This window comes from Gorilla gorilla, chromosome 7 (genome assembly GCF_029281585.2).
Source record: "Gorilla gorilla gorilla isolate KB3781 chromosome 7, NHGRI_mGorGor1-v2.1_pri, whole genome shotgun sequence".
NCBI lineage: Eukaryota > Metazoa > Chordata > Mammalia > Primates > Hominidae > Gorilla > Gorilla gorilla.
This window is the reverse complement of record NC_073231.2, coordinates 46,578,479-46,597,951: the sequence shown is the minus strand read 5'-3', so window position 1 is coordinate 46,597,951 and position 19,473 is coordinate 46,578,479. Positions and strand designations below refer to the sequence as shown.

Genomic DNA, 19,473 nt, shown 5'->3' with positions numbered 1-19,473 from the left:
AAACTCCTAGAGCTCTGAGAAACAGCTTGAAAATCCTTGCTCTAAACCACAGAGGAAGTTCTATTCTCTTTTGTATCTTAGACTATTTGAAGTGGTAAGATCAGTTCTGGTTACTACACTTTAAAGCATCTTTGAAAATCTTGACCCTACAAAAGAATGATGCAAGGATTTGAAAATGTATCATATTAAAAACCAGTAAAGGAAATGTTTTCCTCACTGTGTCATGAAATATGTTCTCGAAATATGTTCTCAAAACACCTGAAAATATATGGAAAAGAAACCAGGACTTATTCCATGTTTCCAGAAGACAGAACTAGAAAAAAGAGATAGTGTGTGTGTGTTTGTTAGGGCTGCTATAACAAAGTAGTTCAAACTGGATGGCTTAAAAGAAACCAGACATTTGTTGTCTCACAGTTCTGGAGGCTGGAAGTCCATGATCAAGGTGTCAGCAGAATCATGTTCTCTCCCACAGCTCTAGGGAGGAACCTTTCCCTGCCTCTTCCAGCCTCTGATGTTCCCAGCAATCCCTGGCATTTGCTGGCTTGTTGATACATCACTCCATGACTGCATGGTCTTCTCCCCATGTGTCTGAGTCTCTTCTCCAATTCTTAGGACACCAGTTATATTGGATTAAGGCCACATTCTACTTCCGTATAACCTCACCTCAACTAATGACATCTGCAATGACTCTATTTCCAAATAGGGTCACAATTTGAGGTACTGGGAGTTAAGACTTCAACACATCTTATTGGAGGACATGATTCAATCCGTAATAGATAGTATGAAGGCAGATTTCAGTTCTGAAAAAAAAAAATTATTTATTTATTTATTTATTGAGACAGTATGTCACTCTATCTCCAGGCTGGAGTGCAGTGGCACAATGCAACCTCCATCTCCCAGGTTGAAGCAATCTTCGCACCTTAGTTTCCAGCTACTTGGGACTACAGGTGACACCACCACATTCAGCTAATTTGTTTGTTTTTTTTTTTTGTAGAGACGAGGTTTTGCCATGTTGCCCAGGCTGGTCTTGAACTCCTGGACTCAAGAGATCCACCTGCCTCAACCTCCCAAAGTGCTGGGATTACAGGTGTGAGCCAGCACGCCTGACCTGGAAGAAATAACTTTCTAATAATCAGATTTATTCAAAAGTGCAATGATTTTCTGAGTTAGGTTAATCCCTGTAAATGAAGGTGATCAGGGTGATCACTTCAAAGACATTCAGAAATAATTTATTCATTGATTAGGCTTTTGGACTAGAAAGTATTAAATTCCTGGCTGAGCGCGGTGGCTCACGCCTGTAATCCCAGCCCTTTGGGAGGCTGAGGCAGTTGGATCTCTTGAGGTCAGGAGTTCAAGACCAGCCTGGCCAACATGGTGAAACCCCGTCTCTACTAAAAATACAAAAATTAGCCAGGCATGGTGGCATGCGCCTGTAATTCCAGCTACTTAGGAGGCTGAGGCAGGAGAATTGCTTGAACCTGGGAGGCGGAGGTTGCAGTGAGCCGAGATCGCGCCATTGCACTCCAGCCTGGGCGACACAGTGAGACTCAGTCTCAAAAAAAAAAAAAAAAAAAAAAAAAGTATTAAATTCCTTTCCAGCTATTAGTTAATGGGCAATTAACCCATAAACTGAGTAAAATCATCACACTAAATATTTCACTATCATTGCTACCTAAAAATTTCAGCTCCCGTCTCCACTTACTAATTGACTATATAAGCTACCATACTCGGTGCAACGGGGGAATGCAAACACATCTCCTTTTCTCCCAAACCTGCTTCTTCTCTTTGTACTTTGGTGAAAACTATCACCCTCAACTCATTTGTCCAAGCCCAAAACATAGTGGTTATCTCAAGTATAAGTGTACTGACTTTCAGCATGGATTTTGGAATTTGTCCGACTCAGGTTTGGGTTTTTTTTTTTTTTTTTTTTGATTTTTAAATAGTGTCTCATTCTGTCATCCAGGCAGGAGTGCAGTGATCTTCTTACCCCAGCCTCCCAAGTAGTTGGGACCACATGTGCAGACCACCATGTCTAGCTAATTTTTATATTTTTGCAGAGATGGAGTTTCACCATGTTGCCCAGGCTAGACTCAGGTTTTGAATTCTAGCTCCATCACATTTAAAGTGTGTGATTTTGGACAATTTGATTATGGCTGAATTTGTCCACTTTCTCATACCTTATTTCAGGCAGCCATCATCCTGTCTTTATTACTAAAAGCCTTTTTTTTTTTTTTTTTTTTTTTTTTTGAGACAGAGTCTCACTCTGTCACCAGGCTGGAGTGCAGTGGCATGATCTTGGCTCACTGCAACTTCCACCTCCCGGGTTAAAGCAATTCTTCTGCCTGTCAGCCTCCTGAGTAGCTGGAACTACAGGCATGCGCCACTAGGCCCAGCTAATTTTTTTTTTGGTATTTTTAGAAGAGACGGTGTTCCACCATGTTGGCCAGAATGGTCTTGATCTCTTGACCTTGTGATCTGCCTGCCTTGGCCTCCCAAAGTACTGGGATTACAGGCATGAGCCACTGTGCCTGGCCAATTGTTTTTTTTTTTTTTTAATTGAGGTATAATGTACAATAATCTACAAATAAAGTGTATAATTTGATGAGTTTGACATATACATCTGTGAAACCAAGACAATCAAGATAATGAACATATGTATCATTCCCAAAAGTTTGTTTCTTCCCCTTTGTAATCTCCCCTTCCCGCCATCCCATTTCCCTATGCAAACATTTATCTGATTCTGTCACTGTAACTAAGGATGCATTTTCTAAAATTTTATGTAAATAAAGCCATACAGGATGTATGCTTTTTGGCCTGGCTATATTCACTCAGCATAACCGAGATTTATCAGGATTCATCAACTTCATTACCTGTATCAATAGTTTGTTCCTGTTTTATTACTGAATATTATTCCATTGCATGGAGAGTTGCTTATCTGTTCACCTATTGATGGACATTCGGGATGTTTCTAGTTTGGGCAGATTACATAAAACATAAAATGTTTTATGTTTCATATAAACATTAGTGTACAAGGCCTTTTGTGGACATATGCTTTCTTTTCTCTTGGGCAAATAGCTAGGTGTGAAATGGCTGATTTGTATAGTAGGTATGTGCGTAACTTTTAAAGAAACTGCCAAATTATTTTCCAAAGTGGTTATACAATTCTAAATTCCCACCTGCAGTGTAGGAGAGTTTCCATTGCTCCACATCCTTGCCACAACTTGGTATGGTCAATGCAGTGGGTGTGTAGTGGTATCTCATCATTGTTTTTATCATTGTTTTTATTTGTATTTTGCTAAGGACTAAAGGTGTTGAGCAGCATTCCACGTGTTTGTATGCCATTCCTATATTCTCTTTGGTTACATATCAGTTCGAGTAAAAAACAAAATCACCCATTACTTCATGGGGTTTTGTTATTGAATTTTAAGTTCTTAAAAAATTATAAATATATCCTTTATCAGATATATCAATATAATTTGCAAAGATATTGTCTTGTTTTCATAGTTTGTCTTTTGAAGAACCTGTTTCAAATTTTGATGAGTCCAACTCATTCTTTTAGAATTTGTGTCATAGTTAAGAAATCTTTGTCAAATCCAAGACCTCAGATTTTCTCCTTTTTGAAGTTTTATTGTTTTTGCTCTCAATTTAGGTCTATGATTCATTTTGGGCTAATTCTGTATACAGTGTTAGGTAAGATTTTTGTTTTTTGCATACGGCTTTCCAAATGTTCTAATGCCTTTCGTTCGATGGAGTATTGCTTCACCCAGAAGTGCCTTGGCATCTTTTTTTGAAAATCAATTGACCGTATTTCTGGACTGTCTATTCTGTTCCACTATGTCTATCTTTATTCCAGTAGTTCATATTATAATCAATTCAAGCCATCATCCTTTGTCTGGATTACTGAAAAAGCCTCTTGGGTTCTGCTCCCATCCCCACATCCCCAGCTCTGTGACTCTTCCAATCCATTCTCCAGACTACAGCCAAGGCCAAGGTAATTTGTCCAAAGTGCAAATCTCATTCCGCCAGTCCCTTTGCCCACAATATTAAGTCAAAACTTTATAACATGGTTTTTGTTTTTGAGATGGAGGCTTGCTCGGTTGCCCAGGCTGGAGTGCAGTGGTGCGATCTCGGCTCACTGCAACCTCCGTCTCCTGGTTCAAGCAATTCTCCCACCTCAGCCTCCCAAGTAGCTGGGATTACAGGCACATGCCACCAGCCCGGCTAATTTTTTGTTTTTTTAGTAGAGACAAGTTGGCTAGGCTGATCTCAAACTCCTCACCTCAGGTGATCTGCCCATCTCAGCCTCCCAGAGTGTTGGGATTACAGGTGTGAGCCACCACACCTGGCCATAACATGGTTTTTTACCACTCTAATTCAATGCTCCCACCACACTGTTCTTTATCATACCCGGGCCTTTGCAGTGTGTGCTTACACATGCCCTCATCTTCACTCTCCCACCTTTACCTGGCAAATACTCATCCTGCAGTTCGTCATGTTCCCTGAATTCTTTCTTGGACTCCATGTGTTGATTTTTCCTGCCTTGATGCTCACCCAGCACTCTGTGATTACCCCAGGATACCAAGTGTCAAACTGTATTTCACTTACCTGTCTGCCTTCCCTGCCTGATCTTAGTTCCTTGAGACTCAGTAGGCATCCAATATTGAAATGAATTTAAAGACAAACAAGATAGGTTCTCATTCTTCAGAAGATCCCAAGTTAAGCCAGGCAGATCAGCAAACCATATCAGATCATGTCAAACTCCTCTAATGCTTTCTAGGTCTGTTTATATTTCTGCTGGCTGTTAATCATGGTGTCTTATTTCCTAGAATGTGACAACTTTATGTCCTAGGAAGAAAGTATCTTCCTCCAGAGACGATATTCATTTGCTTCTGCATGTCATCTCCTGAGGACACTGCCAGTCGGGGACCACACCTTAATCCAAGTCCAAGGCTTGACATTCCCTGAACCACCCTAGAGTGGGTGCAAGTCTGAATGATGGCTGGTTTACTTAGCTGATCTTTACTATGAAGTAGACCTACTGGGTCTAGCTTTAAATTATTTCTTGGTGGGTGGGATGCTGGGGTAGTACTTCAGACTCCTTGTTTTAGGCATATCCTGGGCAACTATCCTTGTGATACCGCCCACACAGTAGCTCAGTTTCATAACTATTTCTTCCCAATTGATAAATTCCCTGAGGACAAAAGCAACTCTTAGTTGCTGGGCTCATCTCTCAGCTAATGGAAACCGAAGGACCAAATAACTTCAATCTTACCCTGACTCACAAGGACCTACATCATTCCAAATACCCTGCTCATCCTGAACCAGTCACACAGTCCTTTGTACTGATCTTCATGCAAACTCCTCTCCTGTCCTAGCATTTTGTACTTGGGAACTCTGTTCTTGCCTGAAACCCATCTACAAAGTTTACATTTTTCAGGTCATGACAATATTTTTATTTTTTTTAGATGGAGTCTTGCTCTGTCACCCAGGCAGGAGCGCAGTGTGTGGTCTCAGCTCACTGCAACCTCTGCCTCCCGGGTTCAAGCAATTCTTGGGCCTCAGCCTCCCAAACAGTTGGGATTACAGGCGTGTGCCACCATGCCCAGCTTTTTTGTATTTTTAGTAAAGATGGGGTTTCTCCATGTTGGCCAGGCTTGTATCGACCTCCTGGCCTCACTGATCCGCCTGCCTTGGCCTCCCAAAGTGCTGAGATTATAGATGTGAGCCATCATGCCTAGTCCATGACAGTATTAAAGAAAATAAATTCAGGGGGTACACGTGCAGGTTGGTTACACAGATCTATTGCCTAATGCTGGGGGTTTGGGCTCTATTGAACCCATCGCCCAAATAGCAAACACAGTACCTAATATGTAGTTTTTCCAACCCTGGCACCCATCCACTCTCTTTTGGAGACGGAATCTCGCTCTGTCCCAGGCTGGAGTGCAATGGCGTGATCTTAGTTCACTGCAACCGCCGCCTCCCGGATTCAAGCTATTCTCCTGCCTCAGCCTCCCAAGTAGCCGGGATTACAGGCGCCCACCACCACGCCGTTATTTTATTTTTAGTAGATACCGGGTTTCACCATGTTGGCCAGGCTGGTCTCAAGCTCCTGACGTGATCCACCCGCCCAAAGTACTGGGATTACAGGCGTGAGCCACTGTGCCTGGCCCATCTATCTTTATGCATGACAGTACTTTTCACAGACATGTTTCTTTGATAATCAGAAACTATCTGCACCTCTTAAGGCTTGTCACATTTTATATGATACGCTTTTCTATTTATTATCTCCCTTATTACATACACCCTTTGAAGATATATACCTCATCTGCCATCCTTCTTGGCATATGAAAGGCACACAATAATTATCTGCTTAATGCTGGTTTTTAAACTCTATGTCAGGTTTACCTTTATGATTTTATGGTTCCTGAGATGTATTTAGTTTAAAACAATTAATTTGTGACATGCAATTTGCCTCAGAGATAAAGATATGAGAAACACCTATCAAAAAAGAAGCCAAAACCAATGAGGAATGATTAATGATTTATTTAAAAGTAGTTTTCTCAAACTCTCTGGGATAGAAAGAGCAGGGTTCTGTTATACATTTTACTCAGGTGGTGGTTCTGGATGTATGTTTCAAAATAGCTAGCACCTAAGTTTCTTTGAGAAAGCTAGGATAAAAATACAAGCATAACCAAGTTAATTCAATACACTTATTAAATGCCTATGTGCTACGGGTACTGTATACTAGGTACTGTGTGCTATGTGCTGGGGACACAAACACAATTGCAACACTGTCCCTACTGTTAAAAAGTTCAGGATAGATGACTGGTAGGGAGAGAAGAAAGGACAAGGATGATAACCTTTCAGCTACCTTTGAACTAGACCTTTCAGGTAGAAACGCAGATCATGAACATTCTAGGAGGGAAGAACATTAGCAGAGGGCAGTGGAGGCTTGCATTGCTACTGCTTATGAAACAAGGTTTGTGGACAGCTGAAGAGCAGCCTAGGGACACCAAGGCCAGGTAGTGAAAGGCCCTAATGGTAAGGAGACTGGAGGGAAGGTAGAAATCTCAGAGACATTTTAAAGTTACACTCAACAGGACTTGAAAAATGCAAGGAGAGGACTACTGAGTATCATTGCTTGATTAAGTTGGATGGGAATGTCATTAAATTGTAACAGGATAAAAGAAATATGTTTTCATTGAGGTATGGAAACATCAAATTTTAATGTTGAATTGGCTATCTGCAGGATACAGCCATCTATATTAGGATCTTGTCTGATGACATATATTCACCCACATTAAGTCCCTGAAGGCCAGATACAGACATGAGAAGATATTTCCTACCTTAGTTGATAAACTTTCCTTATTTCCATAATCCACTTAACTGTAAAGGGCGTAGGGATTCCCACTTATGTATTTTGCATTATGCAGGCAAACATTAAAAATAAATCTTACAGGCAACTAAAAAAATGGTTGAAAGGGGCTCCCAACAGGACAGATAACCACAGTGGCTTTGAGCTTTGTTATCCAAGTACACAAAACTCTTAGCTGTGTCACTTGCTTCTTCAATTTAGCTTATGTTTAAGTTTGTTACGTGTTATGTTAGTGTGAAAATGAGTAAGAAATATAGGGAGGACATAAACAGAGTCACTTATCCAAAGTAGCTTAAACTAATGGAGAAAAGTCAAATCCTACTATGGAAAGTAGAAATTACTTTAAGGATTATAATAAAGGAAAAGGGCACCGTCAAAGTACAAAAGATGGTTCATATATTTATCTAACCATCTACTAACATAGTTGTGTAGGACGGCAGGAACAGCTTGAGACATGATCGTTTTTATGGCAGAATGGCTGCCTCAATGAGGACTAAGGTGCTCCTGGGGCAAGCAGATCCCCTGCAGAAAAGCTTAGAATTACCAGCAGAGCATATTTAATTCCTCCTGTCAGGAATAACAGATGCTGAGATAGCCCCTTCTTGTGGTTATTTCCTTCCTCTTCTTGCAGCTTCAAGAGTCACTCATTTAAGTCATTAGTTGATCTGTTTGTATACTCCAGAAAGCATCCAGAAGTTCTTGGAGTATGCCCTTAATTGTACAACTTGAAGTTCAGGAACATCGGACTCACGATAACTCTAAGCAAGTGCCCGGGTCTCCATTTCCATCTTCACTGAAAACACTCAGTCTTTAATTGGGACTTATTAAAACATAAACACTAAAACTAGCTACATATTACATAAAGGTGATGTGTTAAATAGATGGTTTAAGTGACTATCTTCATTCTGTTGCACTCATTTTGGAAATGGACATGTTCCTGTTTCTATAATCCTTTAAAATTCAGTCTTTTGTGAAGAGAAACTACTGTACAAATACTTTTACGTCATAAACCAAAAAGAGGTCTGGTATCTATCCCATTTAGTATTCAAGTCTACAGAAAAAATCCAATGACAACTGCTTTATTATTAAAAGTTATGAAATTCCATAAAGCAATCTGCATTCAACTAACAAGTCTGATACATGTATTAAAAAATATATAACATAGATTTGTCTGTTTTAACATTTATATTCTATTTAAAAAGTAGTGACTTTACATATTTTGCAACTTGAGTTTATAAAATATATACATCCACCCTATTCAAATCCTCGAGCATGAGCTTTCATTCCTATTAATAAAATGCACAATCTGTAGTTCTGAATAATAAAAGGAAAATGGTACCAACTAAAACAAACAAATTCATTTTGACCTGAACATGCATTTAGTTTTTGGCTACTAATCAACCCAATAATCCATTTTACCTTGAACCTGACCACCAATTTGCCTTTACATAAACAATCTGTGGTTAACTATGAAGAGATGCATTTTCATGGTATCTGACACAATTTACCAAGTTCCTTATGGTAGATTTCAGGCTTTAAATTGTACGTTTCAGGCTTCAAAAGAGGCAGGATTATTAAATCTTTCCATACACCAGAAAATCTGACAAGTGATGTCATTTTGAAATCATGCTTTTGCCTTTGAGAAAACAACTTAGAATTGTTGTAGGACCATCCTTTTCTCAAAACCCAGAGAGTGTATGTGCCAAGGACTAGAACAAGAATTGGATCTCTCCTTTTCCTAGTCAACTCCTCACTCACCATATTAAAACTGGAGTTCTTGAGGTATGTTAAGATAGATCAGCTTCTATTCAGGCATTCCTTCCACATACTCAAAATACCCTCAGATATTTTATTAACAAAAAATTTTTCATAAAAAAATAGTCATTTAATCATTCTAGAGACTCATCACAAAATACAAGTCACAATATTAACATATGAAAATTAAAATTACAATTAACATCTCACCAGGATCAAAGAGCCCTAACTTCAACTTTCAGGATAGAGAGCTAAGTTTCAAGTACATGTCTAGATTCTATGTGCCTCTAATGATAATGATGTACATAAACCTGTCTTAAATCGGCAAACAGATGAGGCATGGTGGCTTGCACCTGTAATCCCAGCACTTTGGGAGGCTGAGGCAGGAGGAATGCTTGAGCCCAGGAATTCAAGATCAGCCTGGGCAACATGGTGAGACCTCGTGTCTTTAAAAAAAAAAAAAAAAATTCTATCCATCCAGGCATGTTGGCACACACCTGTAGACTCACCTACCCGGGAGGCAGGAGGATTGCTTGAGCCAAGGTGGTCAAGGCTGCAATGACTGTTCCACTGCACACTCCAGCCTGGGCAACAGAGGAAGACCGTCTCAAAAAACAAAAAACAACCCACACACAATTTATGTTGAGAAAGCAAGTCTCCCACAAATTATTTTTAAAAAATGATTCCAGGCTGGGTGTGGTGGGTCATGCCTGTAATCGCAGCACTTTGGGAGGCTGAGGTGGGCAGATCACTTGAAGTCAGGAGTTCAACACCAGCCTGGCCAACATGGTGAAACCTTGTCTCTACTAAAAATCAGTCAGGTGTGGCAGCACATGCCTGTAATCCCAGCTACTCAAGAGGCTGAGGCAGGAGAATCGCTTAGACCCAGGAGGTGGAGATTGAAATGAGCCAAGATCGTGCACTGCACTAAAGCCAGGGTGACAGAGCAAGACTCGTCTCAAAAATAAATAAATAAATAAATAATAAAAATAATCATTCCACATCTCAAAATGACTTAGAAATTTAAATGGAAAAAATAAATAATTTGCTTGGACAATAATTTGGCTTTGGGAGAGTCCTCATCCGAAAATAACAAAATTTCCTTAATATTAGTACTAAAGAACTAATTACAGCTAACAGCTCATTTACCAAGTAGTCAATTATTCAACAAATTTAGCCATCTACTGACAAACTGAAATTAGTATCAGAAACTCCATGTATTTTATTTGTAGGAGAGCATTTTAAATTTTTCAAAAATTCATGGCATAATTTTAATAATCTTCCTTCTGTAGATTCCCTAACCTCAGAAAAAAAGAGAGAATAAATTAGAAGTGAAAAAAGGAAACTGCGGAAGACTGATACATTGGACATCTGTGGGAAGAGACAGAAAAATAGGAAGAAAAATAAAGGACAGATTTAAAACAATTTAAAAAGGACTACAAAGAGGATTGGGGCCAGTTGGTGCAGATTAAAAGACACCTTCTTCACAGACCTCAATCATGCATAGGCAGTAACGGCATTACTATAACACAGAACAGTATAGTAGCTGATTTTGATAATGAATCCTCAGAAAAGAAGAATATGGTTAAGCTTCAGTTCTTTTTGAAAAGCAATTTACATACACAATTACAAATAATTGTAAATTTTAAGCATTCAGCTAAGATATGTACAAAAAAATTAATGAAAGTGAGATCAAGAAATATAAGCAGCAGTAACCATAAAGGCTTAGAACTAGTGACACTGAATTCTTTATTTAAAAAAATTTTTGTAACACACAGTACCTCCTCTTCTCTTCTATTTTTAGGAAGAAGTTATAACAAGTTTTAAATATCTCAATTCTGAAAAACAATAGGCTTTTAAAAAATAAGACTTGATTACCAGAAACAATATGCAGTTACATAACCATTTTCATATCACTACTCATTTCCATTATTTACCAATTCATCTTTGACGCAACTTGGAAACAATTAAGCAGTCACTAGACACCTGTTTTAGAATCTGAAGAAATTATTATCCACCACAGGAATCTAATGATATATATATTTGCATATATTTAAAATTTTGTAAGGGAAAAGGTAATAAACTATTCTAGTTATTTTATACCAAATGTTGATATTCCTAGTCAAAACAACAAGGAATTAAGATCTTTCTCCAGGTGAACTGCTGACTATACAGAAGCTATTTCCAGCACTTTCTTCTGGGGATTAAAAATGATTTATTTCCCTGCTGGCTAAAATGATAAATTATATATTACAAGTAAGTCCTTCAGAAGTGAATATTAATTCCTTAAGAGAACCATAGAATGTATTTTTAAAAAATTCTCTTAAAAACTGAAAACAATCCTTCTCTCTAAAACCTATGGCATTAATCCCTACTTGACCAAAAAAAAAAAAGGAAGGGCATCATGTTCATGATCTAAGCATGCATAAATAAGGAAGTAAATGTATCACTGTCTTAACAGAATTTGGCAAACCAGAAGAATGGCCTAAAAATAAATAAATAAATAAATAAAAGAAGAAGAGTGTACCTTATCTTCTAAGTATGAAAGTCTAATTCTGTAGGCCTATGTAGCAAATAGTGCCCCACGAGGAAATGCAGGGAGGAGGCAAGTAGCATATTCCTATATACATTTTCTTGATATTCTGGTTGTCTTTCAACAATGCATTACAGAGAAATATTCTTTTTATTATTACAAGCCATTAATTGCTCTCTGTAGAGCAATGACTCAGATAAATGCCTTATGACTTTTAATAATGTAACTAACATATAAATTAAATCTAAGTGCAAGGAGTTTTCAATGATTCCTAAATTCAAGAGAGTGTTGTTAGCCTGATTATGAATTTTAAATGTTTGTGCTCCTATATTTTAGGATATTTCATCTTATTTTCTACTCTTTAAACCATAAGATGTACCGAAATTATTTCATTTTCCTCTACTTTCCTCTGTTTCATTTTAGTTTACTTTATGGTATTTATATGTAGAGAGAGAGGTATGTTAAAACATTGTCATAAAAAACTCAATTGAGGCTATATATGACCTATTACTCTATAGGATAGCATTGTTAGTCTTTGACTCAGTATATTAATTCCTTTGGTGAATAAATGTCACCGGTCATTTCTTTATAAAAGCATTTTAGTAAGAGAACCAGCAATATGGAGACAGATTTCTCCCTAACCCCCAGAAAAAGATCAAGTCAAACAGCAGTGTAGAGCAGTTACGTAAAATATGAAAATACATAATTTACAGCTGCAATTTTCATATTAAAAGCAGTTTAAAACTATGAGTAATTCAAAGACTTTCTGTCTTGGTTAAACAGGCCAACTAATAAAACTGACAGAGATCATTGTGAGAATTTATCTAGTCAAGATAGAACAAAAACGGTTATAATTTTTTAAAAGTGGTAATTGTTAACTAGCAGTATATAAACAGTGTCCACAATTTGGTGGCTGGCCACGGTTTTAATTTTTTTTTTCAAGTTATTTCTATAGCAGACATATTTTTGAAGTCTACCCACCCCTGAGTTCAGCAATTATACTTTGAGTGTAAAATTATATGCCCTTAATTAACAACATGTACAAAGCTACAAAATGTCATCTATACAGATTAAAAACAATTTTAAAATATTATTTACCAATTATTGATTGAATGGTTTTACTGGGGTATGTATTTCAAACCTTTCAGCCAACTGGCTTTCAGTTTTAAGCCCAAATTGATTCATATATTCACTGCAGGATATTTCAAAAAGAGTGCAACAATAAGGCATTAGTAAAAATAACATTGTAGTAGAAACAGATTTTGCATATGTGAAAAGGTAATTTATAAAATACATTAATCACTTTTTAAAAAGAACTTAGTTGTAGTATCATTAACTCACATGGTACTGAGAACTGGACCTTTCAACAATTTTTGTTTTCTATAGAAAGTTTTATCTAGCTGTAAGCAAAGTCTTTTCAACAACAACAAAACAAAACCCTCCAGGAAAAACTATATGGCTGTGTGAGACAAATAAGCAACCATTTGATAGTGATTTTTGCCTAAATTTTAAAATAAAAATGTCCACACTCTTTTGTTAAAACATTAAGCCTCTGTCAAAAATGTATTTCTTATTTTAGGGTACAGGATTAAAGGACAAGATGATACTCACAAGTAAAGAAAATTTACAAGAAAAAACTTAACAAAAGTTTCAATAAAAGTATTGTAACATTCAAACTTGACTTATAACAAAAGAAACAAGATTGCAAACAAAAATGTTTACGGGGTTTCCAAACATAAATAAATGAAATAGTGTTTAGGCAGTAGGGCTCATGCTGATGGCTAGCAGGAAGTTAACAGAGTGTAACTTACTTGGAAAAAATCTTTAATGTACAAATAACAAGCCCAAATTATGGACTGCAGCAATTTAATCATCACTGCCATTTTTCTTACTTCCAAAATAAAGCCTTGATTAAACCATTCATACCCTATATTACTCATACCTTTACTTCAGAGATTGAGGAACTATGTACAACAAATTAATTTATTTTCACCATAGGGATAACATACTGTACCTCTCTGCCAATGTTACTTGAAAATCTTCCATGTCAAAACAACTTGACAGTAGATATAAACAATTCAATAAATATGCAATGATCTTTCATTACAGTCCTTTAAAGACGCATGTTAATTCATGCTGTTAACCTTAGGATCACAGTGCATAGAATCCAAATATAAACAGCTGGGGTGACTTTTAAAGTAATGTTGGATCCCTCACTTTATTTATATTCCCACTATAACCAATAAGTTCATTTCATAGGCCCTATCATGCATTAATCATTGAGTGGCAGGAGTTAATGAAAACTTTTCCTGTTACAACGTCCATTGCCGGCAATGAACGTACCAAAATCGCCAAGGAAGTCATTGTTATTGCACAATACATGAGGACCTGGAGCTTTTCCAAAAGCTTAAAAAAATAAAAATAAAAAATGGAATTATATTTGACATTTCCTGACACCTGCATTAATACTGTATGACTAATAAAAGCATGTCAGTTGCCTGGACTGAACCAGCGATCAACATGCGCCCAGAATGCACACGAGTAAAAATGCAGTAAAAGGAAGTAGTCTTCGTTGCCTATAGGTCACTTCCAGTCAAAGGTTAAAGTTCAAAGACTGAATGATCAAAGTGCTCATTTTCTCAGTAGGACTATCTTCTGCTAGGAGGATGATAACAGTGGCATCAACAAGTATCATCTTTAAGAAAAGGAGAAAAAAGATAATTAAAAAGTCAAGCATGTATAAGTAAATTCTACAAGTCTGTTTAATGTAGAAATAATTTCAATTAGCAAGAAGTACACAGTTTACATGTCTGATCTGCCTCCCCCAAACCTGTGAATACAAAGTGCAATATATGTTCAATTATACAGTGACAAATTAAGTTTTATTCTTTCAGAGAAATAGTTCACATAAACCTTAAAATGATATGTTATTAGTACATTCTATTTAAAATAATAAACTGACATGACATGTTAGTACATATTCAGGATGTATCAATCTTAAAAGAATTATTTTATGGGCAACAAGTTCACATTGTAATGAGACAGAAGTAAACTCCTGATCAACAGTGCCATGCTATTTAACACAGAATAATACACAATTTGTCTTTAGACTGAGAAGGAAGTAACTGTACTTTACCAATGAGATACAATCTCCAAATCAATAAACAGTTAAGATTAATTTCCCTTTAGAAAATAAGTTTTCAGGCTGGACACGGTGGCTCACACCTGTAATTCCAGCACTTTGGGAGGCCGAGGCGGGCGGATCACTTGAGGTCAGGTGTTTTGAGACCAGCCTGGCCAACATGGTGAAACCCTCCCTCTACTAAAAATACAAAAATTAGCCGGGCGTCGTGGCACACATCAGTAGTATCAGCTACTCAGGAGGCTGAGGCAAGGGAATCGCTTGAACCTGAGAGGCAGAGGGAGGCTCTGTCTCATAAAAAAAAAAAAAAGAAAAAAAAAAGAAAATAAGCTTTCAGCAAGTATAGATACATATGCAAATGGAGTCATTAAAAAAACTCATGAAATTATTTAATAATAACTTCTGGTAGCCTCAACACATATATATGTAACATAGACAACTTTAGGATTATTTATTTTACAAAATTTATTTCACAAAACATATCTGAAAGATTTATTCTGAGGATGAGTTATTCTTCAGAAGGAAGCTACATAAAGAAACTAAGACCGGTGGCCAAGAGTTGTGAAAGCACTCAAGGAAAAAATTCTGAAATCCTAGTCAAAATATTTTATAAACTGTCTGATATGGTTTGGATATCTGCCCCTTCAAATCTCATGTTGAAATGAGTGATCCCCCATGTTGGAGAGGGGCCTAATGGGGAGGTGTTTGGGTCATGGGGGCAGATCCCTCAGGAATGGTTTGGTGCCCTCCTTGCAGTCATTAGTTCACATGAGATCTGGCTGTTAAAGGGGCTGGGACCTCCTTCCTGTCTCTTGCTCCCTTCTATTGCCATGTGACTCGCCTGCTCTCCCTTCAACCTTCCACCATGAGTAAAAGCTTCCTGAGGCCTCACCAGAAGCAAATGCCAGCACTATGCTTCTCTACAGTCTTCCAAACTGTGAGCCAAATAAACTTCTCTTCTTATAAATTAGTCTCAGGTACTTCTTCAGAGCAACACAAAACAGATTAATACACTATCTCATGTTAGAATTGATATACTGCTGATTAAAAACCAGTAAAATCTGACTTCTAAGCTGGGCAAACTCATAGAGTATTCCATGATCCAGTAATTTCAAGGGTGAAACAGACTGGAGTTTAAAAATAAATCATCCCTAATTCATTAGACGCCTTAAAATAAATAAGAAAAGTATCTTTAAGAAAACAAGTTAGTTTATATCCTCTAAAGTTCACTCACAATTTTCTTGGCAATGCAAAGTGGCTCACGCCTGTAATTCCAGCATTTGGGGAGGCTGAGGTGGATGGACTGCTTGGGCCCAGGAGTTCAAGACCAGCCTAGGCAATATGGCAAAATATTGCCTCTACAAAAAATACAAAAATTAGCCTGGCATGGTAGTGCATGCCTGTAGTCCCAGCTACTTGGGAGGCTGAGGCTGAGGTGGGAGGATCGCTTGAGTCTCAGAGGTTGAGGCTGCAGTGAGCCGTGATCCCTAGCCAACACCATCTCCAAAAAAAAAAAAAAAAAGGGATGTTCTTTAAATTATTGTGGTACTTGAAACAGAGAAGATATACTTGTTATGGATATAAAACAAACTTAGGAATATTAATAAGTTCCTTAAAACATCGCTTCTGCAACAGAGTAACAATAGGGTTGGTCCCTGAAACTAACACTAAAACTAACCATACTCAAATCTCTAAGCTAAAAGATGGCACTAAATTCTACCTAATATGTCAAACTACTGGGGATAAATTTTAAGGTGATACAAGATAACAATATATACAATAAGAAAAGTGACAGATAAAATTCAATTTGAACATAATGTTATCCAGTTAACTACCAATAAACTTGTATCTCCAAAGACATACCATCTTTATTTACACTATGCATCTTTATTTACTAACTTGTTCATTGCAGAAGGTTTTTAGTATAGCAGGTTTTCTGTAGAATGTGCTACCAAAATGATTAGGAAATCTTTGTGAAGCTACTTTCCAGATCCCAATCCCTGTTTTTGACTGATATGATACTACCCACCTTTGAATACCCTAGTTTTGAAGAAACAAATGATCTATAACAGCTAGATCAACAGGGACTTGCAGGACTATGAATCCATGATGGCTATATGTAATCAAGAGTTTATAAGCAAACTTTAAGTATAGATACAACTATGAGCCAAAGCCATCGCCATCCTTTTTCTAAATAGGATGGCCATAACTAAGAAGCAAAAAACTTATCCGTTACTAGAAAGAACATAGTTTGCTAGTCAGATGAAAGTATTATTGGATACCAGGACAAACTCACCCCCCAACCAAAAATAAATAAATAAAAAATAAAAAAACATCAGAGTAAACCCATTTTGGGTCAAGACAAATACAGGCCGACAAAAGGTGGTAAAAGAATGGTATATTTAATCTCTTGGTTAAAGCATTTGTAACAAGATAACGGCCTGAAGAAAAATCTAATTATTAACCATTTATATTTTTCCTGGAAATTCAGAAGCCTCTACTAAAATTACACTTTCAAATATAACATACAAACTACCAGTTTCAAAGAGGTGACACCTACCATGGCTAACTTCACTGGGCTTCTGAGAAATGTAAATGAGAAATAACTATATTAGAAGAAGGTCATTTAGTTTTCTCCTGAGAATAAAAACTATCATATAGTTTTCCAACTATCATGGAAACCCATCTCCTTGGATATCCCCAGGGACAGAAGACTAGAAAAAAAAGGAACACAGTAATACAGGTCAGTGGATATGAAGTGGATGTTACCTCCAAGAAAGAGAAAATATTTAGAGTTTTGTCTCTCAACAATTTAGGGAATTAAAATTTTCCTTTAGTGAACCAATTCAAGAGATATTTCAAAGTAGGCAGACAAAGACTTGTTAATCAGCAGGAAACAGAAGACACAAACTGAGTAAAAGTTTGGACTCAGGAATTTAGTAAATGGTTTTATAACTCCAAAAGCTGGTACAAATAAAAAAGTTCACAACACAGGTAAATCTATGGACAGCAGCTATACAGCAGGAAGAAAAGGAGTTTGATACTACCAGTCTGAGACAATTTTATGCTCCTGCCCTCTTGTAGTCTTTATACTTCTATAGAAATGTTCCAGCTGAACAGAATCAGAATGCAGTCCATGGTTTTTAAAAACCGATATTCCTCTACAGCTTCCCCAAATTAAAGACTCATTTTGTTGAATATGCCATCTAAACATTGTGCCAATTCATTTCCTATGAGCTTAGGTCTCTGAAACCAATCTTCAACAAACAGGAGCCTTAAGTTACACAGGGTGAGCATCCCTAAATCCAAAATCTGAAACTTTTTAAGCATCAACATGACACCACAAGTGGAAAATTCCAGACTTGACCTCATGATGTTAAACAGTTAAAACTCTGTTTCATGCAAAAAATTCTTTAAAATGCTGTATAGGTCCAGCATGGTGGCTCATGCCTGCAATCCCAGCACTTTGGGAGGCTGAGGCGGGCAGATTGCTTGAGTCCAGGAATTTGAGACCAATCTGGGCAACATAGTGAAATCCCATCTATACCCCCCAACAAAATATACAAAAATTAGCTAGGCATGGTGGTACGTTGTCTGTAGTCCCAGTTACTCGGGACACTGAGGTGGGAGGATCACCTGAGCCCGGGAAGTTGAGGCTGCAATGAGCCATGATCATACCACTGCACTCCAGCCTAAGTGACACAGTGAGATTCTGTCTCAAAAAATAAATGAAGTTTTGTATAAAATTACCCTCAGAATATGTGCTTAAGGTATATGTGAAACATAAATAAATTTCATGTTTAGACTTGGCTCCCGTCCCCAAGATAGCTCATTATGTATATGCAAATATTCGAGAAAAACAAATTGAAACCCAAAACACTTCTGGTCCCAACCATTTCGAATAAGGGATATTCAACCTACAGTTTATAACCAACCATTCAATTTTCTAACACTTTAAGGAGAATGGTTCCAGCCAGCCACAGATCTGTCCTCCCCGCTGTGGAAAGCAAATCATTTATGAAACTAAGTTGTGTATGCCTGATACTGACCTCAGAAAACAAATGGACCATACAACTAATGGACTTTAGTTGGCTACCTCACTGAAATTATTTTTATGGTCTCACAAAGAGACACGTTCAAAAGATACTTTCTATCTTTCCCAAGAACAATTATCATGTCTGTTTTATGATATAGAACTCTGAGGCCTCAATCATTCATTTATTGGTGCATGGAACTGTATGCAGATCTGTTTTCTAAGGAAGATTCTAGCCCTGAATCATAAGAAAATTCCTTAGCCCATCTATATGCTGAGGTGAGTTGTCTATTTTGCATACCTATTTTGGTTAGGCTTGTTTTTTTTTAACCCTATTCTCCCTGCTCAATTGATTATTCAAAGCATAAGAATCCCCTCCCACTCCCGCACTGCCTTAACTGGCAATGAATAAATTTGCATTTCAAAGCAGGTATGACTTCAATTTCTTAGTGAACAGAAACTATAAAGGAATTCTGGAAAACACATTGATAGTCAACTACAAGTAAGTAATAAAGAAATGTGCAGTCACTATCAATACAACTTTTTATTTAATATATCCAAAGGCCTCTAAACACTAATGAGGTGACTTTTTACATGGTAATAAATCACTGTGTGGTACATAAGAACCTCAAAAG

General features: G+C 37.3%; 1 protein-coding gene across 5 annotated transcripts in view; it reads right to left on the bottom strand.

The window, feature by feature from the left end:
- Window positions 1-377: 377 nt before the first annotated feature.
- UBE2W (ubiquitin conjugating enzyme E2 W) overlaps window positions 378-19,473 on the bottom strand; it is a 96,768-nt gene continuing 77,672 nt past the window's right edge. For 2 of the 5 annotated variants that reach the window (XM_019032745.4, XM_055349011.2), the window contains one exon: window positions 10,863-14,358. In XM_019032745.4, coding sequence (XP_018888290.1) covers window positions 14,345-14,358 — 14 coding nt within the window. In that variant the 3' untranslated portion in view covers window positions 10,863-14,344. Of the gene's footprint in view, window positions 801-10,862; window positions 15,093-19,473 lie in introns of those variants that run through there. The other 3 variants (XM_055349010.2, XM_055349009.2, XM_031013634.3) reach the window with 2 other exon arrangements.